Source organism: Anabrus simplex, chromosome 2 (assembly GCF_040414725.1).
Source record: "Anabrus simplex isolate iqAnaSimp1 chromosome 2, ASM4041472v1, whole genome shotgun sequence".
Lineage (NCBI taxonomy): Eukaryota > Metazoa > Arthropoda > Insecta > Orthoptera > Tettigoniidae > Anabrus > Anabrus simplex.
This window is the reverse complement of record NC_090266.1, coordinates 410382661-410403662: the sequence shown is the minus strand read 5'-3', so window position 1 is coordinate 410403662 and position 21002 is coordinate 410382661. Positions and strand designations below refer to the sequence as shown.

General features: G+C 37.8%; 1 protein-coding gene across 1 annotated transcript in view; it reads left to right on the top strand.

The window, feature by feature from the left end:
* The window catches only part of LOC136862864 (phenoloxidase-activating factor 3), a 144256-nt gene extending 126815 nt beyond the window's left edge, over nucleotides 1–17441 (top strand). The window contains exon 6 of the mRNA XM_067139129.2: nucleotides 16779–17441. Within this exon, the coding sequence (XP_066995230.2) occupies nucleotides 16779–17086 (308 nt within the window). The 3' untranslated portion in view covers nucleotides 17087–17441. The remainder of the gene's footprint in view (nucleotides 1–16778) is intronic.
* Nucleotides 17442–21002: the final 3561 nt, after the last annotated feature.

Sequence of the window (21002 nt, the reverse complement as noted above, 5' to 3'; positions counted from 1 at the left end):
ATTGAAAACCAAAAATAATACACAAGAATTACACAATTCTAAACTGCAGTTAAGTCTACCCTAATTACTACAACAGAATTCTAGCAAGTGAGTTACTATAGACTTGCAGCATGCTCTCAATGATCCTGCACTGTGTCAATTTTATATTTACAGAGATATAGTTTCAGAACAGTGTAAGATACAACAATGTCAAATGTGCACAAAATATAATAAAGGATTCAATGAACAAACATTGAAATGCATGTCACCATCAATCATTCTGTAGCCTATATCAGAATTTTTTTGTAGTACGTCACTGAAAATATCACTTCACATTGAGCCAGCATTTAAGGACGCAAAACAAATGAGGCACTTTCACGCAAATTACTGTAGTATAGCTTCTTGATAACACCGTTGGTCAACAATTGAAAGTGTCATTGTTATTTATAAAGAACGTCAGATGCATTTGTCGTTACCATACTAGACCTCATTTACACCACATAACCATTCGGGCAAAGAAATGGCAGATATATCTGGGATGGAATAGTATCCACCTGAATGAGAATACTGCACTTAACATGAGGTTTATGGCTTCAATTACAACCTCAGTGTCACCTACATTGTGATCCATCTTCAACTGAGCTTTTCCCGGTGTATCTCCTTGCTCACTTCAGGAACATGCATGTATGGAAAGTTGTCTGATCTTTTCCTCACACATTTAAATTAATGAATATTAGCATTTTGTATATAAGAGTTATAATGAAAATATAAAAGCAGAAACCCTAGATTGATAGAAATATATTTTTAAAAAGTGAAGAATTGACCGAAGATACAATACAGTCATACTTGGGCACATCAATACTGCACCTGAACTATATATTTTTAAATATTAAAAAAAATTATCCCACTCTGACTGGAAGGTGATTGGGGATTTAAATGAGACTATGGAGTGGGTATGTGGGAAACTGAGAGTGAGATTTCTAGATACAAATGGGTGGGTATGAGATAGGGATCTGTGCTCAGATAGCCTTCACTTAAACCGCAGTGATACACATAAGTTAGGTAATTTGTTTAGAAGGGTTATAGGGAGGTACATTCAGGGACATGGGTTGGCCTAGGGAGTGGTGTTAAGGGAACAATGAACTGGAAATAAAGTAGGGATGACATAAAAATGTTATTGCTCAACTGTAGAAGTATTGTAAAGAAAGGAATAGAATTAATTTAATAGATATATACTTACCAGATATTGTAATAGGAGTTGTATCATGGCTGAGAAATGATATAATGGATGCAGAAATTTTCTCACAGAACTGGAGGGTGTATCGTATAGATAGGATAGGGATGGTAGAAGGGGTAGGAGGGGGAGTATTCATTCTCGTGAAAGAAGAATTTGTAAGCTACGAAAAAGTTAAATATGACAAGCACGAAATTCAAGGGGTAAGGCTCATCTCTAAAGATAATAGGCAACTTGATAACTTTGGAGTGTAGAGACCAGGAAAGGGTAGATCAGACGCTGATTCAGAATTATTTGATAAGATAATCAGCTATGTGGGAAACGATAAGGAAAGGAACGTGATTGTTGTGGGTGATCTCAATTTACCAAATGTCAATTGGGAAGGTAATATGAATGACAGGAAGCATGGCCAACAAATGGCAAATAAGTTGATACGGGACTGGCATCTGATTCAGAAAGTGAGGGAACCAACTAGGGGAAAGAATATTCTGGATGTGGTGTTGATAAAACCAGATGCGCTCTATAGAGAAACTGAAGTGATAGATGGTATTAGTGATCATGAATATGTTTTTGCGGTAGTTAAAAATAAATGTAAAAGAAAGGAAGATATTAAAATCAGGACTATAAGGCAGTACCATATGGCTGATAAAACAGGCATGAGGGAGTTTTTAACAAGTAACTATGATCGGTGGAAAACGGTAAATAGAAATGTAAACAGACTCTGGGATGAGTTTAAAGCAATTATTGAGGAATGTGAAAATAGGTTTGTACCTTTAAAGGTGGCAAGGAATGGAAAAGATCCACTATACTATAACAGAGAAGTAAGAAGACTATAAGAAGGAGGTGCAGGTTGGAAAGAAATAGAGTTAGAAATGGCTGTGGAAGTAAGGAGAAATTGAAGTAACTTACTAGGAAATTGAATCCAGCAAAGAAGTCAGCTAAGGATAGCATGATGGCAAGCGTAATTGGTGACCATACAAATTTTAGTAAAAAAAATGGAAGAGTATGTATAGGTACTTTAAGGCAGAAACAGGTTAAAAGAAGGATGTTCCAGGAATCATTAATGAACAAGAGGAGTGTGTGTGCAAAGATCTTCAAAAGACAGAAGTATTCAGTCAGCAGTATATAAAGATTGTTGGTTACAAGGATAATGTTCAGATAGAGGAGGTGACTAATACTAAAGAAGTATAAAAATTTACCTATGACAGCATTGACATTTACAGTAAGATACAAAGGTTGAAAACTAGAAAAGCAGCTGGAATTGATAAGGTTTCGGGGGATATACTAAAGATCATGGGTAGGGATATAGGACCATATCTGAAGTACTTATTTGATTATTGTTTGCATGAAGGAACTTTACCAAATGAATGGAGAGTTGCTATAGTAGTCCCTGTGTATAAAGGAAAGGGTGATAGACATAATGTTAAAAATTAGAGGCCAGTCAGTTTGACATGCATTGCATGTAAGCTTTGGGAAAGCATTCTTTCTGATTATATAAGACTTGTTTGCAAAATTAATAACTGGTTTGATAGAAGGCAGTTTGGGTTTAGGAAAGGTTATTCCACTGAAGCTCAACTTGCAGGATTCCAGCAAGATATAGCAGATATCCTGGATTCAGGAGGTCAATTGGACTGTATTGTGATTGACCTTTCTAAGGCATTTGCTAGGGTAGATCATGGGAGACTACTGGCAAAAATGAGTGCAATTGGACTTGACAAAAGAGTTACTAAGTGGGTGGCTCTGTTTCTAGAAAATAGAACTCAGAAAATTAGGGTAGGTGTGGGTTACTGTAGTCACGTCCTAGTCCGTGAAACATGGGCAATGGCTGAGTGGCCTAGTAAGTGGTCCTGAGAGTTGGGATACCAGTTGCTATGGAATGGGAGTGGGAATCTCGGACATATTCTGAGTCCTGGCCCTCCTTGTGCTCAATATACAATCCACTGGTGGTCCATAACCCATTAGAGGAGAGATCCTCACTTGGACTATGTGCAAGTAGGGTAGCGTCCTGCTTCATAAATTTACCGAGCTCAGAACATTTTAAGCAAGCCTCGGACCTATGGGAGTAATGGAGTCCCACTCCTATTTGACAGGCGAGGGACTCCTTGGAAACAACTTGGCGAACGAAATGGAATTCGATGGGGAGCTATCAATATTAATGGGGCTTATGGAAGAAAGAAGGTAGAACTGGCTGAGTCAGCAAAGAGGATGCATCTGGATGTGCTAGGAGTAAGTGATATTCGGGTAAGGGGAGTTAACGAGGAAGAGATAGGAGATTATGAACTGTACTTGACGGGTGTTAGAAAGGGAAGGTCAGAGTCTGGGGTAGGGCTTTTTATCAGGAATACCATTGCGCGCAACATAGTTTCTGTTAGGCACGTAAATGAGCGAATGATGTGGGTAGATTTTTCAGTTGGAGGAATTAGGACAAGAATTGTGTCCATGTATTCACCATGTGAGGGTGCAGATGAGGATGAAGTTGACAAGTTTTATGAAGCATTGAGTGACATCATGGTCAGGGTCAACAGCAAGGATAGAATAGTGCTAATGGGCGATTTCAATTCGAGAGTTGGAATAGAACTGAAGGATACGAAAGTGTGATTGGTAAATGTGGGGAAGATATGGAAGCTAATGGGAATGGGAAGCATCTGCTGGACTTCTGTGCTAGTATGGGTTTAGCTGTTACGAATACATTTTTCAAGCATAAGGCTATTCACCGCTACACATGGGAGGCTAGGGGTACCAGATCCATAATAGACTATATCTTAACAGACTTTGAATTCAGGAAATCTGTTAGGAATATACAAGTTTTTTGCAGATTTTTCGATGATACAGACCACTATGTGATCTGTAGTGAAGTAAGTATCTCTAGGCCTAGGGTAGAGAAAGTGAAATCTGTCTGCAAATGAATAAGGGTTGAAAGTCTCCAGGACGAGTAAATTAGACAGAAGTACATGGATATGATTAGTGAGAAGTTTCGAACAGTAGACAGTAAGCAGGTTCAGGATATAGAAAGTGAATGGGTGGCATACAGGGATGCTGTAGTAGAAACAGCAAGAGAATGCCTAGGAACAACTGTGTGCAAAGATGGGAAAAGGCGAACATCTTGGTGGAATGATGAAGTGAGAGCAGCCTGTAAACGTAAAAAGAAGGCTTATCAGAAATGGCTCCAAACAAGGACTGAGGCAGACAAGGATTTGTACGTAGATAAAGAAACAGAGTGAAACAAATAGTTGTTGAATCCAAAAGAAGTAATGGGAAGATTTTGGTAATAACCTGGAAAGGCTAGGTCAAGCAGCAGGGAAATCTTTCTGGACAGTAATAAAGAATCTTAGGAAGGGAGGGAAAAAGGAAATAAACAGTGTTTTGAGTAATTCAGGTGAACTCATAATAGATCCCAGGGAATCACTGGAGAGGTGGAGGGAATATTTTGAACATCTTCTCAATGTAAAAGCAAATAATCCTGGTGGTGTTGCAAACAGCCAAGCTCATGGGGAAGAGGAAAATTATGTTAGTGAAATTATGCTTGAGGAAGTGGAAAGGATAGTAAATAAACTCCATTGTCATAAGGCAGCAGGAATAGATGAAATTAGACCTGAAATAGTGAAGTATAATGGGAAGGCAGGGATGAAATGCCTTCATAGAGTATAAAAATTAGCATGGAATATTGGTAAGGTACCTTCATATTGGACAACAGCAGTAACTGCACCTATCTATAAGCAAGGGAACAGGAAGGATTGCAACAGCTATCGAGTATCTTATTGATTAGTATACCAGGGAAAATATTCACTGGCATCTTGGAATGGAGGGTGCGATCAGTTGTTGAGAGGAAGTTGGATGAAAACCAGTGTGGTTTCAGACCACAGAGAGGCTGTCAGGATCAGATTTTCAGTATGCACCAGGTAATTGAAAAATGCTACGAGAGGAATAGTCAGTTGTGTTTATGTTTCGTAGATCTAGAGAAAGCATATGACAGGGTACCGAGGGAAAAGATGTTCACTGTACTGAGGGACTATGGAATTATAGGTAGATTATTAACATCAATCAAAGGTAGAATGGTAGAATGAGTTCTTGGTTCAGGTTACTTACAGGGGTTAGACAAGGCTGTAATCTTTCACCTTTGCTGTTCGTAGTTTACATGGATCATCTGCTGAAAGGTATAAAATGGCAGGGAGGGATTCAGTTAGGTGGAAATGTAGTAAGCAGTTTGGCCTATGCTGACGACTTGGTCTTAATGGCAGACTGTGCCGAAAGCCTGCAGTCTAATATCATGGAACTTGAAAATAGGTGCAATGAGTATGGTATGAAAATTAGCCTCTCAAAGACTAAATTGATGTCAGATTGGTGATACAAAGCTAGAACAGGTTGATAATTCCAAGTATTTAGGTTGTGTGTTCTCCCAGGATGGTAATATAGTAAGTGAGATTGAATCAAGTTGTAGTAAAGCTAATGCAGTGAGTTCGCAGTTGCGATCAGCAGTATTCTGTAAGAAGGAAGTCAGCTCCCAGACGAAACTATCTTTACATCGGTCTGTTTTCAGACCAACTTTGCCCTACGGGAGCGAAAGCTGGGTGGACTCAGGATATCTTATTCATAAGTTAGAAGTAACAGACATGAAATTAGCGAGAATGATTGCTGGTAAAAACAGGTGGGAATAATGGCAGGAGGGTACTCAGAATGAGGAGATAAAGGCTAATTTAGGAATGAACTTGATGGATGAAGCTGTACACATAAACCCTCTTCGGTGGTGGGGTCATGTGAGGCGAATGAAGGAGGATAGCTTGTCTAGGAGAATAATGGACTCTGTTATGGAGGGTAAGAGAAGTAGAGGGAGACCAAGACGATGATGCTTAGACTCAGTTTCTAATGATTTAAAGATAAGAGGTATAAAACTAAATTAGGTCTCAACACTAGTTGCAAATCGAGGATTGTGGCGACGTTTAGTAAATTCACAGAGGCTTGCAGACTGAACGCCGAAAGGCATAACAGTCTATAATGATCATGTATGTATGTATGTATGTATGTATGTATGTATGTATGTATGTATGTATGTATGTATGTATGTAAGGTTTATATGTCCCTGCAATAATTAAGAGGGGAATTCCTCAAGGCAATATTATTGGACCTTTCTGTTTTCTTATATATATCAAAGATATGTGTAAATAAGTGGAATCAGGGATAAGGCTTTTTGCAGATGATGTTATTCTGTACAGAGTAATAAATAAGTTACAAGATTGTGAGCAACTGCAAAATGACCTTTGTAATGTTGTGGGTTGGAAGTAGGCAATGGCATGAGGATAAACGGTGTTAAAAGTCAGGTTGTGTGTTTCACAAATAGGAAAAGTCCTCTCAGTTTTAATTACAGTGTTGATGGGGTGAAATTTCCTTTTGGGGATCATTGTAAATACCCAGGTATTAATATAAGGAAAGATCGAAACCGACCTTCAACTTATTTGGTCGTGTTACATATATTTATTACGTGTTAAGGAGATGTTAAGTACAGAACAAAAATGGCCAACCGGACACCAGTGGGATCCGAACCCACAACCCACATAAATATGATTGTAAATAAAGGGTTCAGATCTCTGCTCATGGTTGTAAGGATATTTAGGTGTTGTAGTAAGGATGTAAAGGAGAGGGCATATAAGTCTCTGGTAAGACCCCAACTTCTTCTTTTTTGGCTATTTGCTTCATGTCACACCAACACAGATAGGTCTTCTAGCGACGATGGGATAGGGAAGGCCTAGGAGTGGGAAGGAAGCGGCTGTGGCCTTAATTAAGGTACAGCCCCAGCATTTGCCTGGTGTGAAAATGGGAAACCATGGAAAACCATTTTCAGGGCTGCCGACAGTGGGATTTGATTCCACTATCTACTGGATGCATGTTCACAGCTCCGCGACTCTAACCAAACCGCACGGCCAACTCACTCTGTAAGACCCCAACTAGAGTATGGTTCTAGTGTAATGGACCCTCACCAGGATTACTTGATTCAAGAACTGGAAAAAATACATGGAAAAGCAGCTCGGTTTGTTCTGGGCGATTTCTGACAAAAGAGTAGGGTTACAAAAATGTTGCAAAATTTGTGCTGGGAAGAACTGGGTGAAAGGAGACGAGTTGCTAGACTAAGTGGAATGTTTTGAGCTGTCAGTTGAGAGATGGTGTGGGAGGACATCAGTAGAAGAATAACTTTGAGTGGTGTCTTTAAAAATAAGAAAGATCACTATATGAAGATAAAGTTGGAATTCAAGAGGACAAACTGGGGCAAATATTCATTTACAGGAACGGATGTTAGGGACTGGAATAACTTACCAAGGGAGATGTTGAATAAATATCTAATTTCTTTGCAATATTTAAGAAAATGCTAGGAAACCAACACATAGGGAATCTGCCAACTGGGTGACTGCCCTAAATGCAGATCAGTAGTGATTGATTCATTGACAATGGGGTAGGATGGAGCCAGAACTGGGCAGGAAGCAACCATAGCCTTAATTAATATACTGCCATTTGCATGGTGTGAAAATTTGAATCCACAGAAAACCATCTTCAGGGCTGCCACATGTATTTCATCATCATCATCATTTCTTTGCTCCAGCAAGCCAGGTGCTGTTGGGTACGAGCCTCCTCCAGTATGTTCTATCCATCCACAGATGCTGCTCATATACACGACACCAGTTCACATCTTTCAAGGTCCTTCATTATCTGTTTTTCCCAAACATCACGAGGTCTTCCTCTTGGTCTCTTCCCGGGAACATTGTGGTGAAAGTATGTTCGAGGGGTCCTATGAGGGTTCATTCTTTTCATGTGACTATACCACTGCAGTCTCTTCACTTCCAGAGTCTCCGGCAAGCTTCTTTTCAATCCAAGCTGTTGTCAGATATCCACATTCCTTATTTTATCCATTTTTGTTTCTTGTAGACAAGAATGGAGGAACTTCATTTCTGTTGCCTGAAGATGACTCTTTATTGGTCCAGTAAGTGTTGCTGCTTCCAGGCCATACGTCAATATAGGTACTAGATATATTTTGTACAAGCAGATCTTGGAAACTAACGGAAATGTTTCATTCCAATGTATTTGACGTACAGCGTGATAGAATATGGAAGCTTTCTGTGTTCTGTTACTATCTCTCGATATATGGTATTGTCTGATGGCACAACACTACCTAAATACTGGAAAATGTCTACAATATCCATCTCCTCATCTCCAATTCTTAGATGATAGTAAGGATAGTAAGGAATTTCAAGTTACCCAATTGCAACAGTCAAGTTTTAGGGAGGAAGGTGGTCTGAGATTGCTCTTGGTAAACTGTCAAAGTGTAGTAAATAAACAATTAAAATTTGGTACATTGATGGAATCTTATGAGACTGATGTGGTGATAGGAGTGGAATCGTGGTTAAAAGAAGGGGTGGGTAATAGAGAAGTATTTCCAGAAGGGTACACAGTCTATCGTAGAGACCGAGGAGATAAAAAGGGAGGGGGGGGGTGTTTATTCTGGTGAAGGAAACTTACTGTTCACATGAATGTTTTACCGATGAAAGGGATGAAATATTAGGGATAAAATTAGTTTGTGATAATATGAAGGAGGTGGGAATTATAGGAACATACAGGCCTGGAAGAGAGGAAAGAGATATGGAAATCTTTGAGAAAATAATAGATTATACTCATAAAAACAATAATAATGATATGGTAATAATTGGGGGAGATCTAAATTTGCCTGAAGTTGAATGGAATGGAGCTGCAAGTGAAGCCCATGAACAGAAACTGGCAAATAAGTTAATTTGGGAGGGAGGATTTACACAAGCAGTACAAGAACCGACTCGTCTCAATAATTTACTAGATGTATTCTTGGTTAAACCATGGGAAAATGTTGATAAAACTGAGGTAATTGAAGGAATAGGAGACCATAAGGCTGTAATAATGGATGTAGGACTTGTACCAAAAAGGCTTAATAAGAGGGTTACACAAGACAAGAAATTGTACAGAAAAACTAAAGTTGATGAATTTGCGACTTACCTTAAATCACAATTCAGTTGTTGGATAAGTGAAGGGAGTAACATGGATACACTTTGGGCTAAATTTAAAGGAATCATTTGGGAAGGAGAGAAGAGATTTGTACCTGTTAAGAAGGGTAAAAGGACCTCAGACCCTGTTTATTATAAAAGGGAAATAAGAAAATTAAAAAGAAAATGTAGAATAGTAAACAGGAAAATCAAAGAGGGTAGGGAGAGTAGAGAAACTAGAAAACAGTTAATGAGGGAACTGAATAGAGTGAAAAAGGAAGCAAAAGAGAATTATATGAATGGCATACTTCAAGAGGGTAATGACCACAAAGGGAAATGGAAAAAGCTGTATTCATATATCAGGAATCAAAAAGAAAAGGGAATCCAAATTCCTACAATGGTGGGAGAAGGGGGTGAACACTATTTAACAGATACTGAGAAAGCAAACCTATTTAGTAGGGAATTTAGAGATTCAGTAGATGATTGTCTAGAGTTGGAAACCAAAACAGAAGATAGAGAGGGAGAGACACAGAGGGAAACAAGAAGCTTCTCATTCACAAATGAAGATATTTTTAGAGAAATCCAACTGCTTCAGCAAGGAAAAGCAGCAGGAAATGATCAAATTACTGAGGAGGTATTAAAGACAATGGGGTGGTACATAGTGCCTTATTTAAAATTTCTCTTTGACTATGTCATAAATAATAGTGTAATACCAAAGTAATGGAAGGAATCTATAATAATACCAATTTATAAAGGAAAGGGTGATAAAAGGAAACCAGAGAACTACAGACCAATCAGCCTGACCAGTATAGTTTGTAAAATACTGGAGAGTTTAATATCAAAGTACATCAGAGGGATATGTGATGATAAAAATTGGTTCATGAGGAGCCAGTATGGATTTAGAAAGAAATTTTCTTGTGAGGCACAACTGGTGGGATTTCAGCAGGACATATCAGATCAATTGGATTCACGAGGTAAGTTAGATTGCATAGCCATAGATCTTTCCAACGCCTTTGATAGAGTGGAACATGGAACAATATTAAAGAAATTGGAGGGAATTGGTTTGGACGTAAGGGTTACCCATTGGATAAAATCATTTCTAAATTCAAGGGTTCAGAAAGTCAAAGTAGGAAATAATGTATCTCAGGAAGAGAAAGTTTGGAAGGGAATTGCACAGGGTAGTATAGTTACTTTTCTTAATATACGCAAATGATTTAGGGAACAATATAACATCAAAAATAAAATTGTATGCAGATGACATAATTGTTTATAGGGAAATAAGTAACATTGAGGATTGTTCAGAATTACAAAGGGGCCTTGAAAGTATCCAACAATGGGTTGAAGAAAATAATATGAAGGTTAATGGAGGCAAATCAACTGTTACAACTTTTACAAACAGGAGCTTTAAAACTGAATTTGAATATACTTTGGATGAGGTAGTTATCCCAAGAGATGGCAAGTGCAAATACTTGGGTGTGATATTTGAAAGTAATTTGCACTGGAAGGGTCATGTTGATGACATTGTTGGGAAAGCATACAGATCGTTACTTGTCATAATGAGGCTACTTAAAGGATGCAACAAAGAATTAAAAGAAAAAATTTACTTAAGTATGGTTCGTCCATTATTGGAATATGCAAACAGTGTTTGGGATCCTCACCAAGAATAACTAATAAAAGAACTAGATGGTGTGCAGAGGAAAGCAGCAAGGTTTGTAACAGGGGATTTCAGGAGAAAGAGTAGTGTATCAGAAATGTTAAAGGAACTTGGTTGGGAACCTTTAAGTAAGAGAAGGGAGAAAACTAGACTTATAGGATTATATAGAGCCTATACAGGAGAAGAAGCATGGAGAGATATCCGTGAGAGGCTTCTGTTGGAAAATAATTATATTGGTAGAACTGACCACAAGTACAAAATTAGAAGGAATTTTAGCAGAAGCGATTGGGGTAAATGGAACAGTTTACCAGGGGTAGTGTTTGATCCTTTTCCAAAATCTGTACAGATATTCAAGAAGAGAATAAACAACAACAGAGAAAATAAATGAAATGTTAGAGGGCATTTGACCAGTGCAGGATATTGTAAATAAAAAATGTGTGTGATTAAATTAATTCCATCCCCTGGTCTATGAAGTTTGGACAGCCCAAGTAGGGGATTGCCTGTAGGGGTGAAGTACAGTGGGGACTTTGAGGGCCCTGGGACCACTACGGTAGCTGTGAAGGCCCTTCAGGAACTCTGAAAGTGGTGGCAAAAGGGGCTCTGGTTAAGACGCAGCAGGTCGTTATGCTTCTTAGGTTCCAGAACGGGTAAAAAAAAAAAAGTAAATAAGTAAATAAATGCAATGTAAATATTAATCTTATACCAGTTGTATAGTATCATTTGAAGTAATTCCACATACTGTATATCAGTTGACTATATTTGTAAGTAGTACAGGAGATATTATAAGTAGAATTTTGTAAACAATATAAATTTATTAACGATGAGCTGTGTGTTTAATAGAAAACGTTGTTAGCGTAAGTTGTGTAATATTGTATTATAGGAAAATTTTCTTCTCTTGTTAATTTAATATTTAGTGCTTGACAATAATGTATTTTAGTGTACCATTTGCCATTGAGGTAGACACCTCATTTGCAAATAAAGAGATTTTGATTCGATTTGAATAATTGGAGAGTTTCTACTCATCACCAAGCCAACTGTCTTCGTTTTGCTGATTTTGAGACTTAAGGTTGTAAAAGCTTCATGCCAGAGATCTAGTCTAGTTTGTACTTCTGCTTCTGTCTCACCCCATACCATTACATCATCAGCAAAAAGCAGGGTGTTAGTTGTTGGATCCTTTCTCTTAACTGCTTATAAAACTTCATCCATTATGATTATGAAGAGAAGTGGTGAAAGACAACTTCCTTGCTGGACTCCACTCTTCATCACAAGCCAACCTGACCTTCCATCCTGGATCTGAACACAACACTTGGTTTCCTCATATAATTGTTGTACTCGTGCTACGTTGTCATCGGGCACTTTCTTATGTCTCAAACATTCCCATATATGCCTGCATAGTACATGGTCATACGCTTTCTCAATGCCCAGAAAAACGGTTATAAGTTTTTTTACCTTTCTCCCAATACTTCTCATAGAACATTCTGGTGGCAAAACTGAGGTCTATAGTTGATCTATGAGGTCTAAATCCATGTTGTTCCCCCTCATGTATAGGTTCAACATATTTTCTAATCCTGCTCTCAAGGATGGATTCGTAGATTGTGTATTTCATAACAACAAATTTAGAGAGAGAATTATCAACACTACAAGGGGTGGATTCTTCTGTCCTTGTTATTGTGCTGTTTTACATCCTCATGAAATGATTTCCTCTGAGTTCCACACTAAAGGAACTCAAACAATCATAATCAGTTTTTAGGAGTTATTAAATGCCATGTATATAAATCATATTATTCCTTCAGTGGCACAAAATGCAACCATAATCCCGTTCAGTAAAGAACCTGACAGAATCGCTCAAGTGGTCTGAACGCATAAAAATATACATGTAGACAGATGTACATAACACTACACCCACTGAAACAACATAGGAATATTTTGCTAAAAGATGTAGAGATAAAACGTTTCCTAACTGATACTACCAATACTTGACCTTTGAGACGTTGTCTTCATTGATGCAACTTGTGAACAAACTACAAACTCCGGTCTTCCATGTGCTCTTAACTTGAGTTACAATGCTCACAGTACCCCTCGCTATATATAGTCGTGGAATGTGTTGTGCTGTTAGTGGTTCAGAATTTGTCTGTTCTGGAATTCTATCCACCTCCTCAGACAAACTTGGAATTGCTTGGCTGTTAGATGTGAAGGAAGGAAAACCCTTTTTTTCTTTTTTTCTTTTGCTATTTGCTTTACGTTGCACTGACACTGATAAGTCTTATGGCGACGATAATCCCATTCCTTGAAATGTATCTTCATTCATAGTCTGTTCCTGTTACATAAAATCAATAGTCCTTGGTATCTGTAATACTCAGTAAGTAATAAGCCTAATTGCAGTAAAATATTAATTTCTGTAAGAAATTGTACCTTGGTATAATCCTTGTGGTGGCCCGTGGCTCAAGGTCCCATATTTCTAAAGAATAGATTATATAAACTAAAATTTACTGTTTCTGTGAAAAGTGGTATATGATATTTTCAACATCAATGTCATCACAAGAAATGATATAGGATATCTTCCTGTTAATAAATAACAATTACTATCAAAATTAAAGTAAAATACTTTTCTTTGTCGGAAAAGTTAACAAAATAGTTGCCAGACACAGGCTTTCTGTAATTCTTCCATGAAACTAATAGGACTTCCTTCTTATAAGATGATAATTTGTACAGTATAAGAAAACAAAATTCCCAGCTTCAGAGTCAAGGATAATTGAAAGGCCTAAGGTACATGCAAGGTTGAGGTACAAGCCTCTCCCCTACACACATGGTTTGAAAACCTGTCTAATGATGAAAGATTGCACTCAATCACTAGATCTTAGTTTCAGCCAAACAACAGCTCACAAAAGCAACAGAGGTGGAAGAAACTTGTGTATCTATCTACTGACCCCTTCCCCTCATTTCACTTTTCAGAATGTATTCTCCAGCACCAAGACATGTTGTTTTGTTATTTGTTATATAAAAATGACATCTGGGAGATAGATGATGGGAAAACAATGTTTATTATTAGTAATAAACATTATTTCAATCCGACTGATATTAAGAAAGAAGTAGGCTACCTATCTTCCTTTCTTTCCTCTTGGTGTTCAGGATTACCTCGCACCCTATTCTCTTCAATATCAATCACAAAATTACTAAGATTCTGATCACCCTTACCCTGAACTCTTATAGGACTAATTCATGATAAATCGTTAGTGTCCATCCCTATGAGAAAGACCAACAGATGAAACATCATCAATGGCTGCATTAGCTTAAGAGACCAGCTGGCAATTTTTTGTTAACAAAACAAAACAAAATAAAACATGTTTTTAAATAATCCCTTTATTCACATCACTTTTATATTTCATTTCCTTTGAAGAATGGTTAGTTTTCTGAGAATTCTGGAAGATAATCACATTGATATACTAGGTAGTGGGTAACTAAGTGACAGGATAATTTCAAAATATACCTGCCATTTTAACCACACCACCTGGTAAAAACTGGGGTCTTTTCAGCTGAACTCTTCTTAAACACTAGAATTACAAAATGCAGTTGAAAAATGGAAAAATGTTATTTTCCAATCCTACCAGCAAGTAGTATGGGTGAAATTTTTTTTCCTTCTTGTACAATTTGTTTTATATTGCACTGACACAAATAGGTCTTACGCTGACAATGGGATAGAAATGGACTGGTGTAAGAAGGAAGCACACCCACTATCTCCTGAATGCAAGATGACAGCTATGTCACCCAAGCCACGCAGCCACTCACTTGGTGGGGGGATCAAATTACATTTACAAAAATGAATCAAATGATGCAACAAAGTGCCTAAAGAATCTTCTACCAAGTCTGAGAGGAGCATATGTTATTCTAATGGATATTCCTCACAGGAATGACTTAATGGAGGAGTTGTGTGGAAATCATGTGGTTAAAAAAGAGAATAAAATAAATAAAAATTTAGGGGTCTCTGGCAGGGCAACATTCTAATTGTACTTACACTGATATCAACCTAAGTAGGAACTATCACATAACATACTGTCTTCACATGAATAAGAAAGGTAAATGAGAAGTGAGTACAATTTTGAATGAGGTTGTAAAGCAATCCAGAACAGACATTGCAAGTATTGCAATCCCTCTAACATTTTCCGAGCACAGTGTACTTGAAAATTCTCAGCCTTCAGCAAATCCAGGGTGGTCAACAAATCTTGATAATGATGTAATATCATCAGATATCAGAATCTCCAGCATTGTTGAGTCATGCTCTTGTTAAAGGAGCAAAAGTAATGATGACTTGTTTAGTGAAAGTAATGGAGCTTGTAGTTCAGGTAATCTTGTCCATACCACAGTGAAATGAAATGAAATGAATATGGCTTTTAGTGCCGGGAGTGTCCGAGGACAAGTTCGGCTCGCCAGATGCAGGTCTTTTGATTTGACTCCCATAGGCGACCTGCGTGTCATGGTGAGGATGAAATGATGATGAAGACGACACATATACCCAGCCCCCGTGCCAACAAAATTAACCAATTATGGTTAAAATTCCCGGCCCTGCCGGTAATCGAACCCGGGACCCCTGTGACCAAAGGCCAGCACACTAACCATTTAGCCATGGAGCTGGACCTTACCACAGGAAATGATCATTATAATGTAAAAAGGACTTAAAGACAGGCAAATGAGTTTCAGTGACATTTCAAATACTCCCCCAGATAATGATAGAATATCATTAGGGAGTAGAAAATGAACATTTTGTTCTGAAGAATTCTTATCAAGCAAGTAAGCACCTCTGATCTGCATTTAAGGCAGTTGTCCATGTGGCAGATTCCCTATTGTTTACCTAGTCTTTTCTTAAATAACTGCAAAGAATTTAGAAATTAATTGAACATTTCCCTTGGTAAATTATTTCAATCCCTAAGTCCTCTTCCTAGAAATAAATATTTGCCCCCAATTTGCCCTCTTGAATTGCAGCTTTATCTTCATATTTTGATCTTTCCTACGTTTAAAAACACCACTCAAATTTATTTGTCTACTAATGTCATTCCACACCATCTCTCCACTGACAGCTTGGAACATATCACTTAGTCATGCAGCTCATAGTTTAATACCTAACCATGCTCTTTTGAGCTTACGATGAGCTTCCTTATTTCTCAGGTGAAAGGCTCACACCTGAGTCTTTGCAGAGTTAGGTCTTAGGTTGTCTCCTCTGTAATAGCTTGACAGGCATTCAAGGGAAGTAGACAGATTTCTGTTTTAAACTCTGCACTCTGTGTGACCAGGGCAAGGTCATCAGCATGTAAGAAGCTTCTGGTACTAAGAAATACTGCCTGGTCATTATTATAGATGTCCAAAAGAATTCCATCCAAAACACTTCCTTGGGGTAGACTATTTCTCTGCTCTCTCCATCGGCTACACCGTCCTTCTAAGTCAATAGAGAAACATTTGGTTCTGGAGAAGAGCAGCAGTGAGCTTGGTTAACCCACTGTCCTTTGCCAAACCATACAACTTCTCTAGACAACGTTAATATTTGATATTTGCTGCTGACAGATCCACAGATGCCACAGCTCTGACGTTGCGAATTTCAAATCCATATATAAACTGTGTTTGGTTCTGCATTTGTCCAGTGCAGCTCTTCCCAGGACAAAACACAGCTTGCTCTAGGATAATTAATGGGTTAATCACAGGTAGCATGTAGTTCAGAATCAGTCCTTCCAGCAGTTTGTAGAGGTGGCACAGAAGAGCTATTGCATAGTAACTATGATATTTCTTTTATAAGTAGCTTACTGTTTTGGCTGATGGAATATTTATATAGATTTCCTTTTAATTTAAAAATGTAGTTAATTCTGCTTCATCAGAACCAGTACACAAGGGCTCAAAATGCAAATAAATTGATCCATTTTATTACTTTCAGGTCAGAAGAGTACACAGTTACGATATGTTGCAGTTCCAAATGTAGACATCGAAGAATGTTCATCACAGCTAAATAAAAATCTTGATAGTACCCAGCTGTGTGCTGGAGGACAAAGAGGCAAGGATTCCTGCAAAGGAGACAGTGGAGGACCACTTATCGAAGCTGGGTCAATAAATAATGATAATAGGTTTGTTATTAAAGGGCTAGTGTCATTTGGTCCAAGAGTATGTGGCTCAGAAAATAAACCAGGTGTTTACACTCGAGTTTCAGCCTTTACAGACTGGATTCTTAGTACAATCAACAGTTAAAAATTGTGAATTAATGGACATTTGATTGAATTATTAATTGAAGAACAAGTGCAAAAAAACATACCTCTGCTTCAGTATTTAAAGACTGTAAGTGTATTGAAAGTCCAGTGGTTCCATTGATTCAATAAGAACTTGGACATTTTCAAAGCTTCAACTTATGTATCTCAGTAACTGAACTTATTGCATTAATTGTAAATACCACAATGGGCAGAAGTTCCTCTGAATATTAACTGATATACAGCATTAAGCAACTGAGTTGTATTGTAACATGTTAGATCATAAACATGTTGATATTAAACTATTTAAAGTACTTATTTTATGAAGAATGTTTATGGTACAAATTGAAGTGGAATTTATAAAAATAGGCTCATCCTCTAAATTTTACATATTTCACTAATTATATGATTGTCCTACTGATCTGAAGAAGAGAACTGCAGAATCTTCTCCATCATCAGAACTATGTAAGGGTTTTGAAATATGATTTTTCTAATTCTGGATTAACTTACATTTCAAGTTTGCCAGATTTGAGCAGTAGGTACCAATAATATATCCAACTTAAGGGAAACTCTTACAATTTGTTATTGTTTCGTGTACGGGGCTTTATGTATTGAGGTGACAACAGTCCTGTTTTCCTAATTTATTAAAGTCCATCAGATAGTGGTAACCTATGTGTATAGGTGGTTGGTACAGCTGTACCTATTCACTCAGTTTTAGGGAAACATACAGATTATAGCCTAATCTAAAAATATTGACCTTGGCTATGCATAATAATGTCTGTTCTTATTATGCTTTCAATAATGCATTTATTCTTGTAAACCACATCAGCATTAATCATAAAATATCGAATGATGGTGCAGATGGCAATTAAAAAGGTGAAGATGGGAATAGATGAAGTAGCCATAGAAATGATAAAGGCTGCAGGGCCAGTGGGACTCCAGTGGGTTTATAGAATATTCAAGTGTGTATGGAGAGAGAAAAAGTGCCAAAGGTTTGACAACAGGTGGTTATAATACCTATATTCAACAAAGGAGATAAGAAGATTTGCAGGAATCACCATCCTCTCCCATGTTACCAAGATAAAGGAAAGGATACTGAAAAGAAGAATTAGAGAAAAGGTGGAAAGTCAGTTACAAGAGGAACAATTTGGATTCAGAAGTGGAAGGTCAACAGTATAACACATTTTCATTCTGAGACAGATCATAGAAAAGTGCTGGGAATATGGGAAGGATGTATTAGGAAATGACTTTTATAGACTTAGAAGGGGCATTATGACAGCATCACAGCATCCCCAGATCAAATGTTTTGGAAAGTCTGACACATAGAGTCATTGACAAGGAACTAATAACAATGATAATAGCAATAAATGTTAACTGTTACAGCTGTGTGTGAAGACAAAGGTGGATAGAACATAATGGTTTGGAATTGACAATGGACTAAACAAGAAAGTGTTTTGTCAACTTTATTATTCATAATGATGATGGGTGACATGGTAAAGGCAGCAAGGGAAGATTATAGAGGGGAAGGAATGAATGTAATGATGTTTGTGGACAATGTTGCGATCTGGGGAGAAGATAAGGAGTACAAAAACAGCAGAAAGTACTGAAAAGAAGGATTGAACAATGGAGTTTGAGGATCGCTGTGGAGAAAAGATTGGTGGTCAGTAGAGGAAGTAAAGAAGGAAAAGAAGCTATCAAATCTGGAGACAAGGAACTGGAAATAGTAGAACACTTCAAATACTTGTGAAGTGAACTGACAGAAAATGGAAGGCTGGATATGGAAATTAGTATAAGGATACGACTTGGACAATGACTCAGAGAGATGAGAGTAGAGTACAGGCAGCTGAAGTGAAATTCTTGAGGAGTATGGTACAGAAGACAAGGAGGGATAGAATGAGAAATTAAGACATATGAAAAGACATATGCAAAAATTTAAATGTCAAACTGGAGCAGAACAGATTGAGGTGTTCTGGACATGTCAAGCAGATGAAAGAAGAAAGGCTGCCAAGACAAGCACTGGAAAGACAGATGACAGGGAAGAGAGGGTGAGGGAGACCAAGATTACGTTGGATGGACTCTGTGAAGAACAGCATAGGACAACGTAACCTGGACTGGAACACAATGTTGGATGAAGAATGGTGGAGAGTCAGGATGAAGTGGAGAGGAATCATATTTGCTCCCACCTGATGTCAGCTGGAAAAGGGGAAATGATGATGATGGTGAAGATGAGGATGACGAAGATGATGGTACAGAGTAAGGAAAATCCTACTTCATGAAAACAGTCTGTACAGAGATAATGATAGCTGAATATAGTACTGTTGATATAACAGCATTCTGTGATAACTCATCATAGCCAAATGTGCTAAACGCTAGAGGAAGAAACAGGTGCCCCTTAGTCAAACGTTAAATTTGATGAAGGAAGAACAGTTTTATTTTGTTGCCAATGTTTGTGTGAGTTGCACTGATGAAGACAAATATACAAATATAAAACATGATCAATTATCATATTGCTGGTACTCTGTAATATTTGTTTTTAAGTACCTCTTAACAGAGATTTTTTTTTTTTTTTTTTGTAAAGAAAGCTATTACTGATAGAGGTGCAATGGATTTGTGTATGGTCATTCAATTAATGAAGAAAATGTTCAAAATGACCACCTCATTCATCAGTTGTTCAAACCTGAGCACAGTGGAGGAGAGAAGATACTATTGCACATGACGAAATCTGCCTTCGGACATCAGTGATGAGCCGCCGTAAATGATTAGGGCTTTCCGGCTCTTGTGCATAGACTCCTTCATTTAAATAACCCCAGAGGAAAAAATCTAGTAGAGTAAGGTCAGGCGATCTAGCAAACTGTGTGACAGGACTACATCATCCAATCTATTGTCCCAGATATATCCTGTGCAACTAGTTTAATACTGCCAATGTCCAGTGTAAAGGAACTCCATCCTGCTGGAACCATATCCGGTAGCATGGTCCCATGAGATTTCCTTCAAAGAAGTATGGTCCAGTTAACCTATTATCCCGCACCACACATTGACGCCCCATCGTACCTGAAATCAAGCTCCCCTTATTCAGCGAGGAGTTTCAATGTTCCAGTACCAGTAATGAAAGTTGTGATGATTAACAGTTCCATTGGTGTGAAATCTGGATTCATTGCTAATGCAAATGCCCGTTAAGAAATTAGCATCAGCTTCAACTCATTACAATATCCATAGCAAAAATTATATCCATTTTTTGAAGCCATCTACTTGAAATTCCTAGTTGGTGGTAGGGGTGGAGCTTAGCAGTGCATGTAGTACATATGACTGGTGTTCAGTTAAATCCCAAAGGCCTGTGAGCTTGTATGCAAGTTGTATACAATTCCATTATGACCAGCATCTTCATTATTTCTAGATGTCACTGGATCATCTCGAATATTTAAATGTGTATGCCCCGGTTAACCATGTTCACTATGAAGAATGCAATAACCAGTATTATTTACCTTTGTTATCAATGTAAGATATTTTATTATACAGTAGACTTACTGTAGAATTGACCCCATTGCACTCAACCGTCTTTTAACCCTGAAAAACGTATCCGCAGTTAGGAGCGTTCATCCAGGAAATTGTTCTTGATACAAGCATCTGGCTTTCCATGAATTCTGCCTTGCTACCCCATACAGTAGCACCATATTCACATAATCATCCCATGAATACATAATATTTGCTTTTGGGATAACCATGACTAATACTGTACCTATGGTAGGTGCTCACATTTTGCTGCAAAGATTATGATGTACAGATTTATGTGCCCCATGTCTGAAGTCCAGACAGCTGTTAGACGTTCTTCAAGTTGAGTGTACTCTGTTACTTGATTGAATGTGTGTGTCATAATATTGACACTAAGTTTGTCATAGCCATTTGCTCTATAAAAAAAAAGA